A 22,978-nucleotide genomic window follows, 5' to 3' on the forward strand; every position below is an offset into this window, starting at 1 on the left:
GACCATAAATAACTTATCCAGGATCCAATGGGACCTTGTCCAATTCAACCAAGATCACCCTTAATGACCAAAAACCTTTTAATTGTTAAATTCAGTAGATTGTTTCTTAGCCCTCATCTCAATGATTTCTCCAGCATTTTATATAGTCCAACTCTGCTCTCTTTCTAGTTACTTGTGACTGCTGCTCTCTCCTGCTCCCTAGATACATACTTCTTCCAAGTCTTCTCTTTTTATATTTATCTATCTCTTATCCACTAAATATGGACATTCCCCAAGGCTCTGTCCTGGATCCTTTTATTATATATCTCCATGCTCTCAGTGATCTCTTCTGCTCCCATACATTCAGTTCTCATCTCTATGCAAATAACTACCAAATCTACATATCCAGCTTTAAATTTGCTCTTCTCTCTCTTTCTCCCCCTTTTCTTTTTTGTTCCATATGTACTGAAATTCCACTAATTAGAAATCCATTTGTGGATAGTAAGCATCTCCTAAAACTGCAAATACTTTTGGGATGATTAGATACCATTAAAAATACACATAGAAATATGAATTAATCTTATCAACTTCTTTTCTTCCTAACACCTTTTTTCAGGTCAGCTTCACTGAGAAAATGGGAGTTGTGACAAACTTGAAGTATAAAGTGATGGTCACTTTAAAGCATAGGATACTTGAGAAATTGGAGAATCCAGAGTGAAATGCTCTGCTGTTATATAGGGGGAGGAGTGCCAGAATAGCAAGAGGGCAGTATGTGCAGAAAGGCACACTGGAAATTGTAAAGAGAAAGGGAAGGATGCCAAAGATAAGTTTTCACATATTTTTCAAAATTTCTACTGGAATCAATTCTATTAAAAAAATCTTTCCCTTCTTTTTTTCTCTTTTAATATATCACGTAGTTCCTACTAGTTCAAAGTGCTAATAAAATTTAACTCTTATTTCAGCCTTCTTTAGAGTCCTATAATGATGTACCACCATGATGATAGTGATTGACCTGGTTTCTCAAAGGCCATATGACAGAAGGCAAGTTCTCACTGATTCACTAGGATATAAAGGCTTTGAGTACAGACTCAACAAATACTGGAATTTGAAAGCTAGCAAAATCTAAGTTGAGAGGGGCTTCCCAAGGTGGCCCCAAGGTGATTATTGGTTTTTGTCCATAGCATCCCTTGAAGATCATCTATTAACTCATGAAGTAGTTGGAATCTTCATCCATGAAAAGAATATTCAAAAGTTGCTTTACAGTTTTAATAGATTCATATGGATTAATCCTGTCATTTTAAGCATTTTTTTCACATTTTTACAGAGAAATGAATCCCAATACTGTCAATACTTGCTTAACCTAAGCCTCTATAAAGGCTATATTAGTGCAGCTAGGAGGCAAAGCAGAGCGAATACTTTGCCTGGAGTCAAGAAGACTTCTCTTTCCAAATTAAATCTGGCCTCAAAACTTACTAGCTATGTGACCTTAGAGAAGTCACTTAACATTGGTCACCTCATTTTCCTCATTTGTAACATGAGCTGGGGAAGGAAATGGCAAATCCTTCCAGTGTCTTGCCAAGAAAATCCCAAAAGGTGTCACAGAGTCAATCTCTGAACAATGCCTGAACAAAAAAGAGCAGCTTCTTTTGGATGAACCACTCATTTTAAAAACTTTTTTCTGATTTTAAGCAGATTAGTATAATAAAAAGAATTCTGAGTAGAGATGAATAGTTTTAGGCCTTCCTAGAACTGTCTGTATAATCTTGGACAAATCAAGAACCACTCACTTTAAAAACTTTTTTTCTGACTTTAAGCAGGTTATTATAATAAAAAGAACTCTGAGTGGAAATGTATAGTTCTAGGTCTTCCATAACTGGCTACATAATCTTGAGCAAATCAGGTAATCTCTTTAGGTCTCAGTTTCTACATCTATAAATCTAGGTTGATTTCTAAAGTTCCTTCTGACTCTCAGCATTATATGACTTTTGACTCATTGTTTGTAAGTTGAAATCTCTTCCTTCATTTGTTTCTGAATGCTACAAAGAAATCTTGATTCATTTTTAAAATCATAAATATTGGTAATTTCCCAACAACTAATAATTAAGAAAAAGTTTAAGGATCCTTACCCCCATTTTCCGTTATATTTTGAGTGAAAGTCATGCTTAAGACATATTATAGACTAAACTCTTTTAAAGTCAATCAATCAGTACACATCATCACTGCAGCTCCCATTCTGTCCTCCTTACCTTAGTCCCTTAAAAACCTTAATTTCTTTCAGGATTCAAGTCAAGGGCTCTAAAGTAAGCCTTCCTTGAATATCCCCCTAGTGTCTCTTTCCCTTCTAATATGTAATTGTATCTATAGCATTTTTATTATATTTATTTTGTTTATGTCTATATGTATAAATGTCTCTGATTGAATACAGAGCATCCCAAAAGTATTGCCTGTATTCCGAGAGCCTAGCACATAGTAGGTGTTTAGCAAAGGCTTGTTGATTGATTGTATCTTGTTTGTTCCTTTATTTTTACTCAAGGAAATTTACCTTACATAATACTTAAGAACATTACCAATTTGACAATGCCATACAATTTTTTCTTCAGGTACCCTATGAGAATGCAATTTTATTGTATACTAGCTGTCCCAAAAGTATTAGTGTAGATTTAAGCTTTAATAACATTCAAACAGTAAATGCTATAAACTTATTTTTAAATGTCATTTGAAATTTTATTTATACTTCTTTTATATTTATTTAGTATTGTGATTTTGAAAAATATTTTAGTATAATGTGACATTATGTGTTGCTTGTGTGACAGTTTCTGGATAACACTTTCACAGACAGGGTAAAGGTCTTCTTGTTTGGCCACTTGGTCACTTGATCCATTTCCATTGGACCTTTTCTCATGGGGTCATATCAAAACTGTCATGCATGCACCAAAACCTTTTTTCGTTGGATAAGCTATGATTTAAAATACAATCCATTCATTCACTGAGAAGTAACTGATAAAAGTTTTCACACAGTTTAAAAGTCAACTATAACAATGAATAGCATGATAGTGGTTACATTTAATTTTAATAAATAGCATCAGTATTTTAATATTTTAATAATTAATTTTTAAAGTGATGGGAGTATTTTCTAAGTTAGTAACATTTATACTTCTAAGGTTATTAAAGCTTAAAACTCAAGACTTTGAGGGATAGGGGATAGAGATTAGATCTATGGTTTCACTGCTATAAGAAACTTCTGATTGAGGGAAACTCTTCTCCATTGCAGACTGGCACCTTCATTACTACTTAGCTTTAGGGAATTGCTAAGAGTATCAGTTCTTAAACTGCTTGGCTTCAAGATCCTTCAAAGAGCTTTTAGTTACATAGGTTATATCCATCAGCATTATCATAATAGAAAATTTTAAATCATAGTATTGTCCTGAAAAAAAGAATTTTGACTTTGTGGACCTTCTGAAAGGGGCTCAGAGATTCATTAGGGATCCCTGGATCAGATTTTGAGAATTGCTGACTAGACTCCTGAGAGGTTAAGTATCCTTCTGAATATGTTAGAGGAAGGACACAAATCTAGGTCTTCATGAATTTAAGGCTGGCTCTCTATTCACAATGCCTCTTGACATATATAATACTAATTTTCATAGTTGATATTTTTGTAACGCCTTATGGTTTGCAAAGTATTCTACATGGATTATGATCTTATGAAACAGGTACAATGATTATGCCTATTTTTCAGATGAAGAAACTGAGACATGGAGAGACTAAATTATTATCCAGAGATCACCCCTGCCCAAATGTGAGAATATGGGTTCAGCCTGGAAAATGGTTTTTACATTTCATTATAAATTATATTGTTAGTTAGGCTATAACTGGTGATTGATACTGATGGTTATTTTAACATTGTCCATTCAATTTTTCATTATATAAACTTGAAGAGATCCTCTAAAACCTATCTTCGTGCTATGGCTTGCAACCCTATTGATTTCATAACTGAATTAGGAGGTCTAGGAATTATGATTTATTATCAGTAAATATTTGATTTTTATACCTTTTATATACCTATATACCCAGAGTCATGTAAAAATTTCTCAAGTGAAAAGAGTTTGCAAGTGGGAAAAGTTTAAGAAGCCCTGCTCTAAAACACTTCATTAAACTCTAAGGATGATTATAAAATCAATACTTTCCATTCCCAGTTCCATGATCTATAAAGAGCCCTTTTATATTAGGGATTAAGGAAGTTTTAGAATTTTAGATGAATATCCTACATAGACTCTCTGATATCCCTGATAACTAATATCCCTCATAACCCCCCAATCCCATCAGATAGAGTGCTTGTGCCACAACATTTATGACTTCTCTTCTTTCAGTAACTTCCTCTTTAGTTTAGCCATTCCAGTAGGTCATATAGAGAATTGAAGTCCTCTAATTATCATTCATCTAATTATTCAAGTTCAAATTTAACTAATATTTATTAAATACCTATTATGTGCAGAACATGCTAGGCATGTAAAAATGAACAATAAAGTTGTTCCTGTCTTCAAAAAGCTATTCTGGGAGAAGGGAAAAGATAGAGGATTCTGGGAGAGGAGAAAAAAGAAAAGGAATGGAATGCAACATGTCTATAGAGATGTGTGATATTAGATAGCTGATAGGTCAAAGAAAAGACCCATACAAAGTAAGGTCTAGGAAATTGCCTCCCATACTTGTTGCCTTCAACTATTAATTATTTATTTATATTTTCCCAACTTAGGATGTACTTTTTTTGAGGTTAACAGCCACATCTTACATTTCTTTCTAGATTGTTTATTGGAGTGTATCTGGTGTCCAGGAAGGACTAGCACTTCTAGTGTCTGACTTGCCAAGCCCTTTTCAGGGCAGCTAATCCACCTTTAATGTCCACCTGACTCACTCTATTGTAGAATGAAAAGATCATTGGTGTTGGTCTCAGAAAACCTGGATTCAAGTCTTGGCTCTTCTGTTTACTTCCTATGGCACATTGTTTGTTCATTAGTTCAATAAAGATAATAAATCTTTCCTTGTCTAGGGTTGCTGTGAAAAAAGTACAGTGCAAGATTAACATGAACTTATTATCACTAGTACCAATTTACCTATGTGTGCTAACAGGACTAAAAAGGTTAACAGATGAACAGCCACCTTTTCTTAAGCTGCCTTTTGGGTGGTGACTGTTGGTGTTATTTTTAAGTCCTGTCATTCTTTGCAATTTTCTGTCTCCATCTGCCTAATATCTTTGTTCAAAAGAAACTCTGGAAAGAGCACTGAACTCTGAGTGGGATGCTATGATTTTCTAGCCTGCCACAGTTGAGTCTGTTTCAAGGTATCCATAAAGTCTACCCTACTTGTGATTGCCATATTTAGTTCATAGCCCAGTAAAATGTCAGTTCCTTAAAGGCATGGACTATCTCGTTTTTTATATTTGTATCTCCAGTGCTTGGCTTACAGTAGAAATTTAATAAATGATTTTTTTTCTTCCTGTTGAGCTCCCACTCCCACAATGTGTCTAATCCTGTAAAATGTTGTTGTTACCCAAATGCTGGTGGATTTTTCTATGCTCTAGGAATTCATTGTTAGTCATCCTGCATAACCATTATTTTTATTGATACATTTTGGTTTTTACATTACACTGATTTCTAATATACCTTCTCCCACCATCACCACTCATCAAACTTTCTCTTGTAACAGAAACTAAAAAAGAAAAAAACAGTTCAGCAAAATCATCCAATGTATCAACCTCATCTGACAGCTTATGCAACATTGCACATCCATAGTTCCCACCTCTCCAGTGAAGGGAAGAAAGTGTATTTTCTCATCTCAGATCCAAGCTTAGTCCTAATCATTTACTGTGAATAATTACTTCTTGGTACTGGCAATGAAAGAAGCTGTTCTAGAGACTTTCACTGGTAATGAGAGTTTTTTAACTTCTTAGCATCCTATCTTTTAGTCTCTAACAGAGAAAGAAATGACATTTTTGACTTGTTTTGCTACTTTGCCTGTTAATATCTAGGTTATCAGTGTGTAGTATTGTTAATGTAAAGTTCGAAAGATTTTTGGTTTCTTTTTTTTCCTACGAAATTCTTTTGAGGGAACACACCCAAGAGAGCAATTTACACATTGTTCACAGTTATATAAGAGAAAATTACATTTAAGGAAATCAGAACTCTAATCAGGATTTTAATTAATAGGAATTGATATTTTACTGAGCTATGAACCAAATATGGCAATTGGTATAGAATAAGGTATATCCTGTCAGACATGGCCACCATGTTTATTTATATTGATTATTTAACTTAGTTGTGGATTTGTTTGTTTTAAGGGGGTTGTTGCAGGAGAAATTTCTATTGAGGTATGGAAGTAGGAAAAATATCATTAAAAATGAAAGTTTTTTTTTAAAAAGAACATCAGTAAAAATAATTCTTTTAAAAAAATCTCATGATACCCAAATAACAAATTAAAAAAAAAACTCAGGCTAGCTATACAGATGATTTCCTTTATTAAAAGAAAAACTGTTGCCCTGATGAAGGCTAAGAAAATAACTACCTTCTGGAAAGGTATTTCCTCTTCTGCACAGAGTATATTTTCTAATATTACTTGTTAGCATTCTCAAATCTCTCAAAAGGCCAAGGAAACTGGTTGCTGAATCTGTATTCACTTCTGAATTTCATATACTATCCCACCTTTTTTGATGCTTCACTCTACAAACAATATGAGAGTAAGTGGCTTACATATTTAGACAAATTGATTATATCACCCACAATTGATACCTTTTATCATGGCCAATTTCAGTGCTTGTTTCTAAGTAGTTAAACTATAGGGAAAAGACAGGAGGTCTTATGAAATTGGAAAAGCTAACTGTATAAGTCTCTTCTCCAGTGAATATACTTAGTATCATACTATCAACCAAGTACAGAGTTTGATTTAATTTGCTTTTCTTTATTTAGTGGTACATCTGCCACAAAATAAAGAAAAACAATTTTTAAAAAATTGGTTCCTGTCATTGTATGGATTTTTGCCATTGTATGGCACATTTCTGATTTTCAGTAGCAATAATGGCATCACATAAATAATACATCATCCATGTGGTTAAATTTAGAATTTATAGCAAAGGGAATCCTTTCACAGAATTCTAAAGCAACATCTTTATTATTGATATATTCATTTTAGAATGCAAACTCCAATTAACTCATAGTTAACACCCCACAATATGAATTATAAAGAACCTGAGAAAGTTATTGAGAATACTGTGTTAGTTTACCATTTTTTAAAAGAAGGGATAATAAGTTAGTACCTGTGATATCCATTTAGTTTATCTGAGTTTTTCTTGTTGTTGTTGTTGTTATTGTTACTATTGAATACCTTCTTCTTTTACATAATTGTATTCATTTTGCATAGTTTTTCTTTTGACTCTTATATGTTCATCTTGCATTATTTCATACAAACAAATTTCATATTCCTTACGATGCAGTAATATTCCACTATTCTCATATGCTACTTTTAATTCAGCTTTCTCTAGTCACTGGGCATATTGTTTCTTTCTAATTCATTGGTATTACAAACTGTGCTACTAGGAATATTTTGTGGAGATAGGGCTTTACTTTCTATCAATACAAGTATAATTGCAGCAGGATTTAGGGATCACAAATTTGATATAATAGGTAGGTAGCCCTTAGACAAAGAAATCTTAGCTCAAATGATCACGGTATACTGTGGTCAAGTAACATTAAAAGATGCTCTTAATCTTTATTATAAATCAATAACATCATATGGACCTTCTCTTACCAATAATGCTGGAACCCATGACTATAAAGGCCCGTTCTCCTGCAGAGTACTCTAATGCTTTACTTATAATGTTCTCTAAAGGGATCTATTTTGCAGAACTATATGCTAGATAAGGTCCTTTTTTCTATGTAGAGTAATAAAATCAGTAAGATAGAGTAAGAATCAATATGGGGATCTGTGCTATACAGCATAATGTTTGAAGTTTGAAGGCCTGGGTTTGAATCTCACTTGATTTTTTTCTATTTTTAGATCACTAGACAAGTCATTTCCCACTTTTCTCCCCCACCCCCGCCTTGCCGTTTTCTTTATTTGTAAAATAGAAGACTTGTATGGCCTCTTCTAACTCCAGATCTAAGATGCTATTATGAGTCAAGTTATATTTAGCTAGTACCATAGCTTTAGACAGTACATAGCTTATTTAAGGGATTTGGGAGGAGGCAGTTCCAGTGGTTCTATGGGGAAGTAAAAGAAATGTCATTCAAGTTTAGCTTTAATTCATTTGGCAAGATATAGTAAGTAAACAATCAATCAATCAATATTTATTAAGTACCATATATGTGCCAGGCATTGTGCTGAGTGCTGGGAATACGAAAAGAGGCAAAAGTTAGCCTCTGCCTTCAAGGAGTTCAAAATCTAATGGAAAATATAACAAGTAAACAAGTATTTACAGAGAGGTAATATACAGGATAAATAGGAAATAATTACCAGAAAGGAAATACTAGAATTTAGAGGGGTGGGAAATGTTTTCTATAAAAGATAGATTTTAGCTGGGACTTAAAGGAAGCCTGTGGGCAGACATGAGAAAGGAGAGCATTTCAGGCATGGGAGACAGGCAGAGAAAATGTCCTAATCCAGGAGCTATATGTATGTCTTTATATACCTCTGATGTTATATCACAGTTCTTTTTCCAAATCTGATTTCATTAGAAAACTCCCATTAGAGATGCTGATTGGCAACTGCTCTGCAATCTATAGCCTGGGACACTGAGAGGTTTGGTGGATTATCCAAGGCCACAGAGACTATATGATCAGATCTAGCACTCCATAAGTCCCCAATTTAAACAGGAGTAATTATTTAGCGCTAAAGGAGGCTGGATGTCAAGCTCCACCACTAATTTCGTGATAAATCATCTCTTGGTCATGCAATTTTATCATCTGTAAAATTAGAATAATGATCCCTGCACTATCAACAACCTATGCAAAAAAAAAAAAAAAACTTTGAAAATTATAAAATTCCACATAAATGGAAGATGTTAATTTTTTTATATTTTATAAAACCATTTTAAATGTATGGCTACTGAACATGTCTCATTTTCCTAATGCCTTATTCTGAGGTCTCCCTTTTCTTCTCTCTTCATAATTCCTTAATCAAGATATTTATTGAGCACATACTGTTTGTAATAAGATATTTGTCTTCATGCAGCGGAGGCTACAACAAAACAATAAAATATGATCTCATCCCTCTCGGAGTTAACACTTTGATTGTGAAGACAAGACACATATGTTTGAAAAATAATTAGTAATATAGAGCAATATTAGGAGTATTGAATGAATAAATTGATCATAGACTTAGAGTTAGAAGACATCTCAGTAACCATCTAATCCAAACATACACACACACACACACACACAGACACATTTTACAGATGAGAAAACTAAGGCTCAAATAGCTTGATTTGTATCCTAGGAATTCAGAGAAGCCTTTCTCACCATGTTTTTGGGGGGATTGTTGTTTTCTCTGTAATATTTCTATTCCTCCCTCTCTGTGAATTTCTGATTTGGAATTTCATTACAAGGAACAAATTCATCAAGTTATTGACTAGAGATGGAAGAGGTGTTGATTTGCACGCATGATTTTTGATTTTTTTTTTAATGAGGATTCACAAATATACCTATTGAAACAGACTCCTGGCAAACAATTACTAGATCAAGATCTAGCCTCTGTCCCAGAATACTTTCAAGTGAGCACCTGAAATTTGTGCATAAAAGAGTGGGAAGAGGTTCCTTACTGAGAACAGGAGGGGACAAGATTCAATAACTCAAGTACAGGATAGGCTTGTTTTTATGACCTCAATAGCTCCAATTTGATTTTTTGCCTTGTTCAAATTACTTAATTTATCAGTGCTGGCTCTGATTTTTCAGATATTTTTTCATCTTATTCACTGGTCCTCTTAAAATTTCTATGAAATGAGTAGGGAACCATACATAGTCTTATAGGGTAAATAAATGAATGAATGAATGGCTGCATCACAGAAAACCAAAATGATTTGTCCGAGTGACAGAGCTGGGCCAGGAACTAAATAAAGGTTTCTTACTCACAAGCCAGACTAATGATTTCTCCATTAGACCACTAATTCCCAGGTCTGGTTTTGTGACACCATCCTGCCCCCTCCACCCTAACTCCCTTTCTCTCTCTCTCTTCCAGAAAATCTCTAATTGTGCTCAAATGCAAAACAAAATATATTCCAATTTAAAAAATAATAAACATAATATGTAGATAACTAACCAATAAGTAACTAAATCTAAATAAGTAAATAATTTAAAAGTTAGAGCTTGTACCATTTTTTTTAAATGAGAGAGTGGTGCCCAGAATCAGAAAAATAACCACAACTCCTCTTTGAACTCCCTGCCTCAGACAGCATGATCTCAACCAGACAACACTTTAGCAATGCTCTATAGGGTGATTATCGGCATTGTATGAAGGGGGAAAAAAAAACGAACAGAAATTTCAGGCTCAGGTGCAAGTCTCTTTCCTTCTCCTCCCCCAGCAAGGTCACCACAGGGCATTTTCCTTACAATCAGTTTCCCCAACTTATGGGGCAGCTCCTTCATTTCTCCATCAGGGAGTCCAGCTGGCACGCCTCCCCCCCCCCCCAAGCCCAATAAGGGTGAGAGCTGCTTTCTTTGCTGCCGGTTTGCTTACAAAGCTCTGGGGGCCAGTCTGCCTGTCAGGCCTGCCTCTCCCGGCCTGCCCTTTGTTGACGACGGACCTCAGGAAGGCTTACTCTCTGCAGCCCGAGACCTCGCTAAGTACCTATTCAGCTCGACAAGGAGGGGGGAGGCTTGTCTCCAGCCGGCTTTGAGCACATTTAAAATGGGCACTGGATCTCCGAGCCAGGAAATTGCCGAGCTGCAATTCTTCCCCTCCATCCCCTCAATGATGCCCCCCCACCATCTTCTCTTTCTATAGTGACCCTGCCCATCATGAAGTTCTCTCAGACAATGAGGAGCAGCCCCCTCGTTGGTACTATCACAAGTGCCTAAAGTTGTCTGTGTTGAAAATATTTATAATGAAGCCGGGCTCCTGTGAGTCCCGGTGAAACAGCCAGCAGCCCTGCTCTTTTATGCCAGCCTTCTGTGGAGACCGGAACAATGAGAGCCTGGTGCAGCCCTTGAGAAAAGGGTGCCCACTTCTGAGCCAAATGCAAGTCCGTGGCTTTGATGTGCCCAGACGTCCCAGCCACACAAATGGTGTCTGAAAGCCTGAATCTGGGGGCAGTGTTTGGCAACCTGAGGGGCCGCGCTGACCAGTTTGTGTTTTTTTGTTTTCTCCTTCTGGAATATTTTAAACTCCTTTTCCTGGCCAGCTCGGAGTTTCTGTTCCCTTTGTAAGGGGCCAAGGTCATTTAGTCCATGGTATTTTTATATCACTTTTCACATCTAAGTAATCATTTCTTTTATAGTCGAGTAGAATGACTTGGCAGCTCAAATCAACATTGCTTTTAAGACCGTTTCATATCGGAGATATAAAACTGTATCCGCCGCTATTGGCTAAACCATATTCCTTTCCTCCCATCCTGGCTCCTCTCCCTGATGAAAAGGGAGCTGAGGAACAACATCATAGGAACATTGATTTATATATCTTGGGTTTTTTGTTTTTTCAGCAAGAGGCAGTGGTCCTTATGTAGCGGATCTGAATCAGGAGGACGTGTGGACCGAGTCCAGTCATTCACACGTACTGGCTTTGGCACCTTGGACAAGTTACCTCATTTCTCCAGACAATTTTCTAAGATTATAAATTGCAGAGAAGGTGTCAACCTATATTTGGTAGAGTTCCCTCATCCCAGAGTTCTTTGTATCAGTGAAATCAATCACAGTGAAATCTACACTTTTCTTCCCCCATAACATGTCAAATCTAATCTAAAACCAGCAGGTAGGTAGGTGGTCTCCAAAGTTTCCCTAGAGGGGTTTGATTATAATAGATTATTCCTTGTGTACCTTAGAAAACTACACAGGCTGTGTGTGCCTGGGGAAGGTGCTCATTCTCAGTGCCCCCAAGAAACTCTAAAAACGCTAAATTACAGAGGAGCTGCCTATTGCACTGGTGAACAGAGTTTCAATACTTCAAGTTCCCTTCAAAGAAAAAATACTATCAATTTCTGTATCCTTGAATTTTTTTTTAGAAAGGCAAGTTTTCTGAAAGGCTGAAAGAAAAATCAATTTCTCTCTCTTTTTCTTAAAGTTCCTATAAATTTTCAACCACTCTTTCACAACTAAGTATTTACCCTTGCTGACCAATTTCTCCAGGAAGCCAACAGGCAAAGGAGAGCTCTCCTGTTAAACTACCTTCGGGGGTAAAGGTAAAGGTAAAAATTTAGCACCATTGCTAACATTTGATTCTAGAGTCCCTTCACTCAGGCTTCTTTATTGTTTAAAAGTCAAAATAAATAAATAAGTATTTCTGCATGTAACACCAAAAAACCTTTCCCTGAAGAAAAAAAAAAAAAAAAAAAAGAACTACTTTATTAAATGATGTTATGTCAATTTAGAAGAAAATTAAAGATATTTATGGTTTTATAAAAACACAGGAAAAGAAGGGAAGAAAAGAATAATTTAGATTTTATATTTTCCTTATCAACAGGATGCTAAATACTGTAATATATAGAAGACTGAGCCTGGAGTCAGGAAAATCGGAATTCAAACCCAACCTCAGGACATTGACTAGCTGTTATTCTGAGCAAATCGTATAACTTTTTTTGCCTCAGCTTCCTTACCTGTAAAATTAGCTGGAAAATAAAATAGCTATCGCTTCAGCATCTTTGCCAAATGGGTCACGAAGAGTCAAACACAATTGGAAAAACAACTTAATGCATTTATGTCACCAAATTTCATTTTACCTTGCCTAAGCAATCCAGTTTCTCTAACTTTATGTTTATCTCCTTCATGATTTTTCCCTTAAAAATGACAAAATGTCAAAAGTCACTTAAAAAAAAGTACAGTTTCAAGCTTTCATAGCTTAAAACTGCATTAAGACTTTGGGAACAGACTGTGTATTATAATAGGAATGTCAATATACTGAGGAACCTATTATTTCTTAAACTGATAGGTATTAATAAGCCATTGATTATATGGATAAAGAATTGCTTTAAACCTCCAGGTAAAGTGGCTGGCTACAACATTTTGCAAATGTTCTCTGTTTATGGAAAATATATCTTTTTCCCTGTTCAATTTTTAGCTCTTCTTTATTAATCCTTTTTCCTTTCCTTTTTAAAGTAAGGTTTCTCTATCCTTTAGGCCACTGCCCTTCATGGTTTACACAATCTTATTAAGTAATAGCCTAAAGTTGGTTGTTTTAAGTTTTATTTGGTTATTAACGATACTCTAAGTCCTATGTAAAATATGTTTTGGGGGGGCACTCCCAGTATGCATATTTTCAATATAACTTATGGCCTGGACACCAAGAGATTAAATGAAATTGTCTGTGGTCAACACAGCTGGCATGTTTCAAAGTACTGAAGCCCAAATCTTCCCCATGCTAAGGCAACTTTCCATTCACTAGGTTAATATGGCTCTTCAATTTTGTCGTAACGCATCTATAACTTGAGTGCAAAGGCTGTCCCTATATAAAACAGAGATGAAGACCTAATCACCATACTCACAAACAAAATTTTAAAAATTTGATTTACAGGATGCCATGGGGAAAATGTATGTCCTTTTTCCCTTTCTGCTTTCTTATTCTTCTTTCATGCATTTAAAATAGAAGGAAGACCAGATACAGCACAGGGAGAGGGGCAGGTAACAGAAAAAAGATCTCTGTAGAATAACACTTTGGAGAATAATGGGAAAAAATATCTCAAAGAATAGAAGTCTTATGTGGAATATACCTATATTACCTAAAAAAGGACAGTATCAACATTCATTATTAAAACAGCATAGCATACAAACAGATGAAAGTACTGAGTGGAAATCTAATGATATCTCTTTTTTTTTTCTCCATTGGGTTTGCTTACAGATGATCATTCCAGGGTACTTTTGAAATCTGAAAATAGCCACGACAATTCTGACTACATCAATGCAAGTCCCATTGTAAGTATGTAAACTGATCCTTAATCAATTCTTGGTCTTTTTTCAGGTGCTATTAATATGGCCAAATCACCCGTATTATTTTAATTTAGAAAAATAGCCAGTAGTGTCTTTCTGAGACAAGTTGAGCCAAAAAATAATAATAATCCTGACCTGCTATTATAGTAGTTCTTTTAAACTTGTAATTATGGCCTGCTCAGACCCTCATCAATGGGCTAACGCTTCTACCTTGATAAAGGGATCCAAGGTTTACCCAATACAATTATTGGGCAATAAGATCAGTGAATGGAAACTATTCAAAGAACTTTTGACTCTAGGGCAAGATTTTCCATTCTTTTAAGAGTCATTTTCTGAGTTGTGTACCCTCTTTTCCTTCAGGAGAAAAGAGAGACAGAGAGCCTCAGAATGCAACTCACTTTTTAAAATGGTCTATGACTTCAAGTCAGATTCAGAATTATGGGTTAGTCCTCTTATTGGAGGAACTATCTTTTTAAGAAAAAGAGATGGCTTCCTGATCGTTCCCTTATTTGAAGAACCAACACTTAAAATATAGTAAAGATTTCAAGTATTGTCTATATTTGGGGGAGAATTGAAATGGCAATTTCTCATAAACCATTTGGTCCAACACCCCAGTGAATAGGAAGTATTTCTGTCTTCCAGAGATGGCTTACCCACTCACTTCCAATGTGGGTCTCATTCTCTTGACTTTTTTGTTTTCCTCTGTGGACTGGGGGTAAATAGATAAAGTTGAAAAAGGAGCTATCTGACCAATCTTAACTGAACAGAATTGGGGGGGATGGAAGGAAAGAAGAAAAGGGTGAAAAGTCAGACTTCAAAGAGTGACTCAGGCAGATTTTTCAAAACTGAATGTGATGAATATGATTGCAGATGAGAAAGGAGATAAGCTGTTATCTATAAGTAAAGAAACTGCCAGAAGACAGGTTTTTAAAAGGGTGTACTTAGTGGCATTTTAAAACTGAAAGCTGAGCTGTGGGAATTTGTTATCTGTATGTCAAGGTAGGGGGAGTTTTACTTACTGTGGTTTCCTGCCCCCCCCTTTAAACATTTTTCTTTAAATTTGGTGTCTTTAGGAAGGAAGATGACAGGGATCTTTCTGAAGATTACAAAGTTAAGTTGAATCAAACGCTTACCACTGGAGATCCTAGGAAGAAGAAAGTTTTTGGACACTTGAGTTAGGAGACTGAGAAACTAACTAGGAAGCATTGGGAAGTTACAGAAAGTTTCTCCATCCATCTGGCAAGATTCACTTAACCAGTAAATTGTCTTAGAATTAAAACAAGGCTTGTTTCTCTAGAGAAGACTTCTATAACAAAGCCAGAGACTTTGTGAAGGAAACTTGGTATAGTTTGGTGGATTTTGTCCATTTCAGTATGCTTAAACCCTGGTACACACAGAGTTCATTTTCACAGAATCAGAACTGGGGAAAGAAAGGAGATCTTATGATTCCCAGAAATGTGGACGTGTGAAGTTGACTAGTTGTGTGCCCTGGGAGAAGTGGGGTCTCATCAACAATAGGGTACCTGGCCTACATCAGGAGTTCTTACTTGGCACAGTAGAGAGAGCTCTGGACCTTGAGTCAGGAAAAACTGAGTTCAAGACTGACCTCAAACATTTACTAGCAGTGTGACTCAGGACTTCAGTCTTTCTCGGTTTCTTCATCTGTAAAGTGAGTATAATAGTAGTATTTATATCACAGTGTTGAGGTTCAAAAGGAAGCTCCAAGAGGTTAGGGTCACAGACCGGTGTCATGAGGTGTCTCAAAAGAATTTGCAGGCTCGTACCATCTCCAAGTCAAGGGGCAAAGTTTATTGCAATTGTAACTCCAATTGAAGCGGGCTATGTTCCAAAAGGATTTAGCAAAGAACAAGGAGAAAGAAGATAAACTGATAGGACAAAGTTAGAGAGACCAGAGCTTCATGTTACTTTGTGGTTTGAGGGATGGTCTATTCACTATTACCTCAGGAACTTGGTTGTCACAGACCAGCAGATTATCTATCTGACAGCAATGTTTGTAGGATTATCCTAAGGCCAGAAGATTTCAGAATCATTGACAGATTGTTAGAATAATAGTATTCTAAGGTCAGAGGGCCTTAGGATCACTGCTATATTTCCCTTAGAAGCTGTACCATCTTCAACAGGGCTGTTGTGAGGATCAAATGAGATTAATATTTGTAAAGTATTTAGCAGGAAATCTGGCACTTAATAGTTACTTAATAAATGCTTGTTCCTTTCCTCTTCCTTTTCCCCCCTTCATCAACCCATTCTCAGAATATTGTTAAATGTATAAAATAAAATACATAGTTTTCTTTTTTTTAATTTTTTAATTTTTAATTTTTTATTTTTTTTATTCATTTTTCCAAATTATCCCCTCCCTCCCTCCACTCCCTCCCCCCGATGGCAGGTAATCCCATACATTTTACATGTGTTACAATATAACCTAGATACAATATATGTGTGTAAATACCATTTTCTTGTTGCACATTAATTATTAGCTTCCGAAGGTATAAGTAACCTGGGTAGATAGACAGTAGTGCTAACAATTTACATTCACTTCCCAGTGTTCCTTCTCTGGGTGTAGTTGTTTCTGTCCATCACTGGAAGTGGGTTGGATCTTCTTTATGTTGAAGATTTCCACTTCCATCAGCATACATCCTCATACAGTATTGTTGTTGAAGTGTATAGTGATCTTCTGGTTCTGCTCATTTCACTCAGCATCAGTTGATAAGTCTCTCCAGGCCTCTCTGTATTCCTCCTGCTGGTCATTTCTTACAGAGCAATAATATTCCATAATCTTCATATACCATAATTTACCCAACCATTCTCCAATTGATGGACATCCATTCAACTTCCAGTTTCTAGCTACAACAAAAAGAGCTGCCACAAACATTTTGGCACATATATGTCTCTTTCCGCTCTTTAGTATTTCTTTGGGATATAAGCCCAATAGCAGCAATGCTGGGTCAAAGGGTATGCACAGTTTGATAACTTTTTGGGCATAATTCCAGATTGCTCTCCAGAATGGCTGGATTCTTTCACAACTCCACCAACAATGAAATACATAGTTTTCAAAGGAAAGCAACTATATTGAAATAGTTTTAAAAATATATTTTTGAGCTAACATGCCTCAGATTAAGAATCCCTGATCTACATGGTCTCTATGGTCTATTTCTATTCCAAATCCATTTTCCTATATGTTGGCAATTACTATTGTAGAAACACCCACTCCAGAGGGGAAAAACTGATAATTTGCAATTAATATTCTCACAGAGTTGCCTGGGACACTTAGAGGATAAAAGATGCTCAGATTCACCCAGTATCAGTTAGGTCTTCCTAACTCCAAAATCAGGTTTCTGTCCACCACTTGCTGCCTCTTTGATACACATGTGTCAGAGATTAAATCATAGTCCTTGGTTCTGAATAACTACATGGAAAAAACCTGCCTTTATGCAAAAATCACATGATTAGTACTTTAGCCTCTATCTCCAATCCCCTCCCTCAACTCACCACCAGAGTAATAAGGACACTTGATACTATGAATTTACATACGGGGTCAATTATTAGAATCAGATAGTAAGAGAGTGAGTGGCAAAAGTAACAGGAATAATAATTGTGGGCCAGTGAATTGTATATGCTAATCTACAGATCTTATTTAAAGAACTGGATCTGAGACTTGGTTCTCATGAAATTAAAATGTGAATCCAAAAAGAAATCGAGTTATGATTTAATAATTGAATAGTTAGAAAAGTTGGTCAGAGATTTTGTCAAACTATTTCAACTACTGATTACTTCCCCACCCCAACACACATCCAGATTAGTTTTTAAAGAAGAGAAACTAATTGAATGGTTTTGATTTTTTGCTCCTGGAAAAATATACCACAATTTTATGTCATTTATGTATGCAATATTCTCATTTTAGGGACACTTAACTTGTTCCCAATTGATACAATGGGATACAATTAGGGTTTTTTGAAGTTAATCATGGTTTTGAAAAAAATTAATTCATGTATTTGCCACTCCATTTTCTTATTTTAATAACCCCATTAATGATCATAATTTCCTAGTGACCTTTTGGTTATTAGGCCTTGTGATATTGATTATAAGAGGCTGGGTTTTTTTTTTTTTCATTGTGTCAGCTAGGTAAGTGTTAATAACCAGTTGTCAGAATTGAAAGAAAAGATCTGTTTTCTCTTTTTCCCCTTGGAGCCAGAGACATCTCATGAGAGTAGAGTAAAAAATAAATAAATAAATAAATAAAGCAATTATTTTCAAATTTAGAAAGAATTGAATTACATCAATGTATATGTGACTTAGCTGTCTCCAATTTATAGAGCCAGGGGCCCAGCTTCCAGATGTTTGAGCTGTATCCAGCCCTACCTTAAATCTAAATGATAACATAGCTATTTGCCAAAAGTAGATAGCCATCCACATATATATGCATATACTCTCAGGGGTATGTTTGTATGTATATTCTTTCATATACTATTTATCTCAATTTTTGTTAAAATCTAAAGCTGATCTCTTAGTCCCCTTAGGCTAGCAACTGTTGGAAACACAGATGATTTCATGGAATGATTTCATGAATTTTAAAAAATTTCATGCTTTGAGCAAACATACTAGATATCTTTCAAATGCTGGGTTGTAAGAATGAGCCAGAGGATACCAACTTTACCTCCTCTCTCTGAAATCACCGAAAGTACAGTGATAATAACTCTGCTATCAGCAATTGAATGAAAAGCTTGCAATTACAGCACAAGGAGACCCTGACTGTGCAGAATAAAACTACGATAATTACATCTGTCATATTTGTACTTAGTCCTCATTAAATTTCAGGGAAATCATCCAGTAGTAAATAATGTGCAATTTTTGCTTTTAAATCAGAGGTCATGAAAGTAAATGGGAATTCTGTTTCCTCTCATAGGGTGTCTAAGAGAAAAACCCATCAACAACATTTAAAAACTCAGCTTGCTTATTATTGAAGACACCAGACTGAGGAATGTCATTAATATGACAGTTTGCTCCAACACAGCATACAAATTTTTTTTTAACCAAGAACAATTCTAAAATTTTTATGACACTTAAAGGTGAAATTACTTCTTCATTCTCTCATTTATTTGGAGAAAAATTGTTTAAAATTTCAATTCCAAAGTCATTTAACAAATTCAAATCGAGACCAGTTCTCATTAAGATAGAGAGAAAAGTGATGGGTAAGACCTTTTGAGTTTCTTGTAGATTCGTTTCACCAAAAGAGGTTTAAAAAAAAAAAAGAAGTTATATACAAAGATATAGCAATGAGCTGACAGTACTCTGCAAACCATAAAATGCTATGTAAATGTCAGTTATTGTTATCACTATATTCAACTATACTTATGTGTTAATAAGTGAAGCTGACTTAAGTCCCATCTGATTTTTTAATATACATTTAAGAAAGTATTTCTCCCTTTTGTGGTGGGAAATTGGAATCAAAGTATAAAAGGAGTGTATAGAAAAGTTATAGTTTTATTCTTTCATTGTGTGTAATAGGTAGGATAATCCTGAAATGTTCCATTTCACTTTTATGTATTTGTTTTTCAGTCTTGTCTGACTCTTTGTGACCTATTTTGGGTTTTTCTTGGCAAGGATACTGGAGAGTGTTTTAACATTTCTTTCTCCAGCTGATTTTAAAGATGAGGAAACTAAGATAAACAGGGTTTAAGTGACTTGCCCAGGATCACATGATGATGTCAGATTGGAACTCATGAAGATTAAGTCTTCTTGACTTCAGGTTTGGAATTCTATCAACTGGGTCACATGGATGCCTTTCACTTTTATCCAAGCTATACTTAATAGAAGCTGGTCATGTAGTGTCTTAAGAATTTATCTTATTTGACATCAGCAACCGCAGCAAAAAAACAAACTTCGATCAGAGTATTCTCAGATGGTTAATCTGGGTACCACATGTGACTGATATCCAGAATATGGCCAAAAGAGAAGTAAGAATGGTATACAGTGTTGAGAAAACTGTTTCCAAGTACTTTTCTTAGAAATCAGAATTTCTCAAATCAAAATCAAACTATGGCAGAATTTTTATTAATTGCCATTCTACAGATCTTAACAAAACAACACAAAATCCATGTACTTTACAAGGATTTAATAATAAATCTTTCTTGGATCCCATTTGATTTTGCATTTTCTTAGGCATGTAAGCCTCCCCATGAGTAAAAGATTTAGCTGAAACAAATGGTTTTCTTGTGGAGCCAAAGGGAAAGGAATAGTCTTAGTTTAAAAAAAAAAAAATATATATATATATATATATATGTGTGTGTGTGTGTGTGTGTGGGTGTGTGTGTGTGTGTGTGTGTGTGTGTGTGTGTGTGTGTATACACCCTTTAATTACCCATGGATTGCACTGATCTTTGATCCTCTTTTGCATAAAATCACAAAGCCACCTCTAAGGATGGTTCACTTGTCTGCTATGGCAGTGTTACTGAAAATTTCCATTATGAAAAAAAATGTTTAATAATTATACCACTTTGCTTCCCCAGATGCACCAACCTTTTAGTGTGATGAGAAAGCATGTAAACTTTGAGCTCCCTGAAACAAAGTCTTTTCACCTTGTATGGCTGGTTCACTAGTGGAAACTTAGAGCAGGGTCTAGAGCTTGTACAGGACAGATATCTCTCTTTTTTAAATTAATAAATTGATATATATTTTACTGATGGTTTCATTATCAGCCCTAGCTGGTATGTTTGCTTGTAAAACTAGGAGTTTTATAACTTATGCATTTATATGCAGATTTAACTTGAGTTTATTCTAGCTATGGCACTGCAGCACCCATATAATCTAGGTCATCACCTCTCATCTGAAAAATGAGGGGTTGGAGTAAGTAATCTGTAAGTCCCTTCTAACTTTATGTCTTTGGGTTGTTTCAGTCATACTCTTTGTGACTTCACTTGGGGTTCTCTTGCCATATATACTGGAGCAGTTTGCCATTTCCTTCTCTACTCATTTTATAAATAAGAAAACTGAGGGTAAGGTAACTGGGATTACACAGCTAATAAGTTTAAGAGGAGTCCAGTGCTATATGTGTGTGTATCTATACATACATATATGTCTATATCTATCTATACACATATAATGGGGGCATCACCTATAAACATAAATATGCATTCACACAGGTAAAGAATAGAATTCAAGAAAGTGTTCTTTTAAATAATAAGTAGAAAGAAAAAGGGTAGATAAAATTTTCTCAAATATATTAGTATCAGAAAGAATATGCAAAGAATACAGTTGATGAATCACTACCCCATGCTACTAGATTGGATAGATAGCAAGGTGCTATCTTATGTGCTGTGATCTTCAAACAATTATTTTGATTAAATATATATATATATAGAAATAAATAATATATTTGATTAAAAATATATGTAGTACATACAGATATGTGTATTTTGTGTATATGTATATATATATATATATATACACACATATTAGCATTGATGTATTTTCTTTATCTCAAATAGGAATCTTTCTAAAAACACCTAGAAATTAATGAGATATATTAATTTGAAGTAGTTAAATATTTGCTTTATTTTTATTCAGTTACAGACTGACTAATAGCATGATAGGAATTTCTGTTGCCTTATATTTGCTATGAGCAAAAAGTGTTCCTGCCCATAATTGTTTTCTGTACAACAGAATGTGCCTGGAATGTAATAATTGTAATTGTCTTTTGAATTATTGTTAAATGGATGACACATTTCTCTACTCTCTTCTCATTATGATGTTTGCCACATTCCAAATAGCAGCTTTTTGACAGCAGCTGATTAGTGCTAAAATACCAAGAGTGGCCTGGGCCTGATTTACTAGATAGTTGAGTGTTTAGAAGTATTTCTTCCCTGACAGTACTACTTACATCATCATTGATTTTCTTTGCTTTTGTCTTTACCACAAAAACAGGTGGTTGGTTAAAAAATATTTCTTAAAAATCACTGTAAAATAAATTATGACCTTTCATAAATGTTGACTTATTTATCCTCCCTATAACATTCCCATCTTCTACTCTTAATCACATACTTGTTGTGTTGAACACTGCTTAAAATGTAATATTTTGAACAGACCAGCAGTTTAAAATGCCTTGCTTTCCCAATTACTTTTGGCAAAGGAACATTTGACAAGGAGGTGGAGTTTTAATTATTCTGTACAACGCTTTACAGGGAAGAGGCCAAAATCTTAGTAAAAAAAACTATCACTGTCCTGCCCCCCTCTCCCAACAAGAACATATTTTAAAAATCAAAATTTCTTATTTCTGTTTTTTTCCTTTTGCAACATTTTAATTGGTACTTTAATGAGAATAACATAATTTACCTGTATTGTGTTTGTTGTGGTGAATTTCAACACTAGGTCCAGTTTTAATTATGAATCAGAAAATTAGGAGCATCAAAGGCATTTTTCCTTCCTCAGTATCTTTTTTTCCCCCAGCAAGTATCACATTGTTGTTCTGTTAGAATAACTTACATCTGTTCTTTTATGCGCTTTTCCTTTTTCATAGTGCACATAATTATAAGGTGCATTCTTTTATGCTGACAACCATCACCAAGGAAAATGTTGATAGGCTCTGAACAAATTCAGGAGATGCCTGCTAGAAGAAATCTGTCTTGTACATACCCTTGTTAAAATTTAAACTTAGAGCAACATTTTAAAGTGGTTCTGAAATATCCTAACATAACACTTAGCGTTGCATATGGTAGCATCTCACATCTATTGTATGATCCTTAATCATAAAGCTAAAACCATGATGGCACAATGCTTTTTCAAGGGGTCCCAAAATGAAGACTGGGGCACTCAAGACAAAGAAGAAAGGCATTAGATAAGGAACAAATAAATAAATGTCTTTGCATTGGAAA

At 35.1% G+C, this 22,978-nt stretch overlaps 1 protein-coding gene across 6 annotated transcripts in view; it reads left to right on the forward strand.

Moving 5' to 3' along the window:
- Nucleotides 1-22,978, forward strand: part of PTPRN2 (protein tyrosine phosphatase receptor type N2) — a 1,470,018-nt gene that overhangs the window by 1,382,467 nt on the left and 64,573 nt on the right. For all 6 annotated transcript variants that reach the window (XM_074267305.1, XM_074267309.1, XM_074267307.1 and 3 more), the window contains one exon: nt 14,005-14,078. In XM_074267305.1, the coding sequence (XP_074123406.1) occupies nt 14,005-14,078 (74 nt within the window). The remainder of the gene's footprint in view (nt 1-14,004; nt 14,079-22,978) is intronic.

This window comes from Sminthopsis crassicaudata, chromosome 5 (assembly GCF_048593235.1).
Source record: "Sminthopsis crassicaudata isolate SCR6 chromosome 5, ASM4859323v1, whole genome shotgun sequence".
Lineage (NCBI taxonomy): Eukaryota > Metazoa > Chordata > Mammalia > Dasyuromorphia > Dasyuridae > Sminthopsis > Sminthopsis crassicaudata.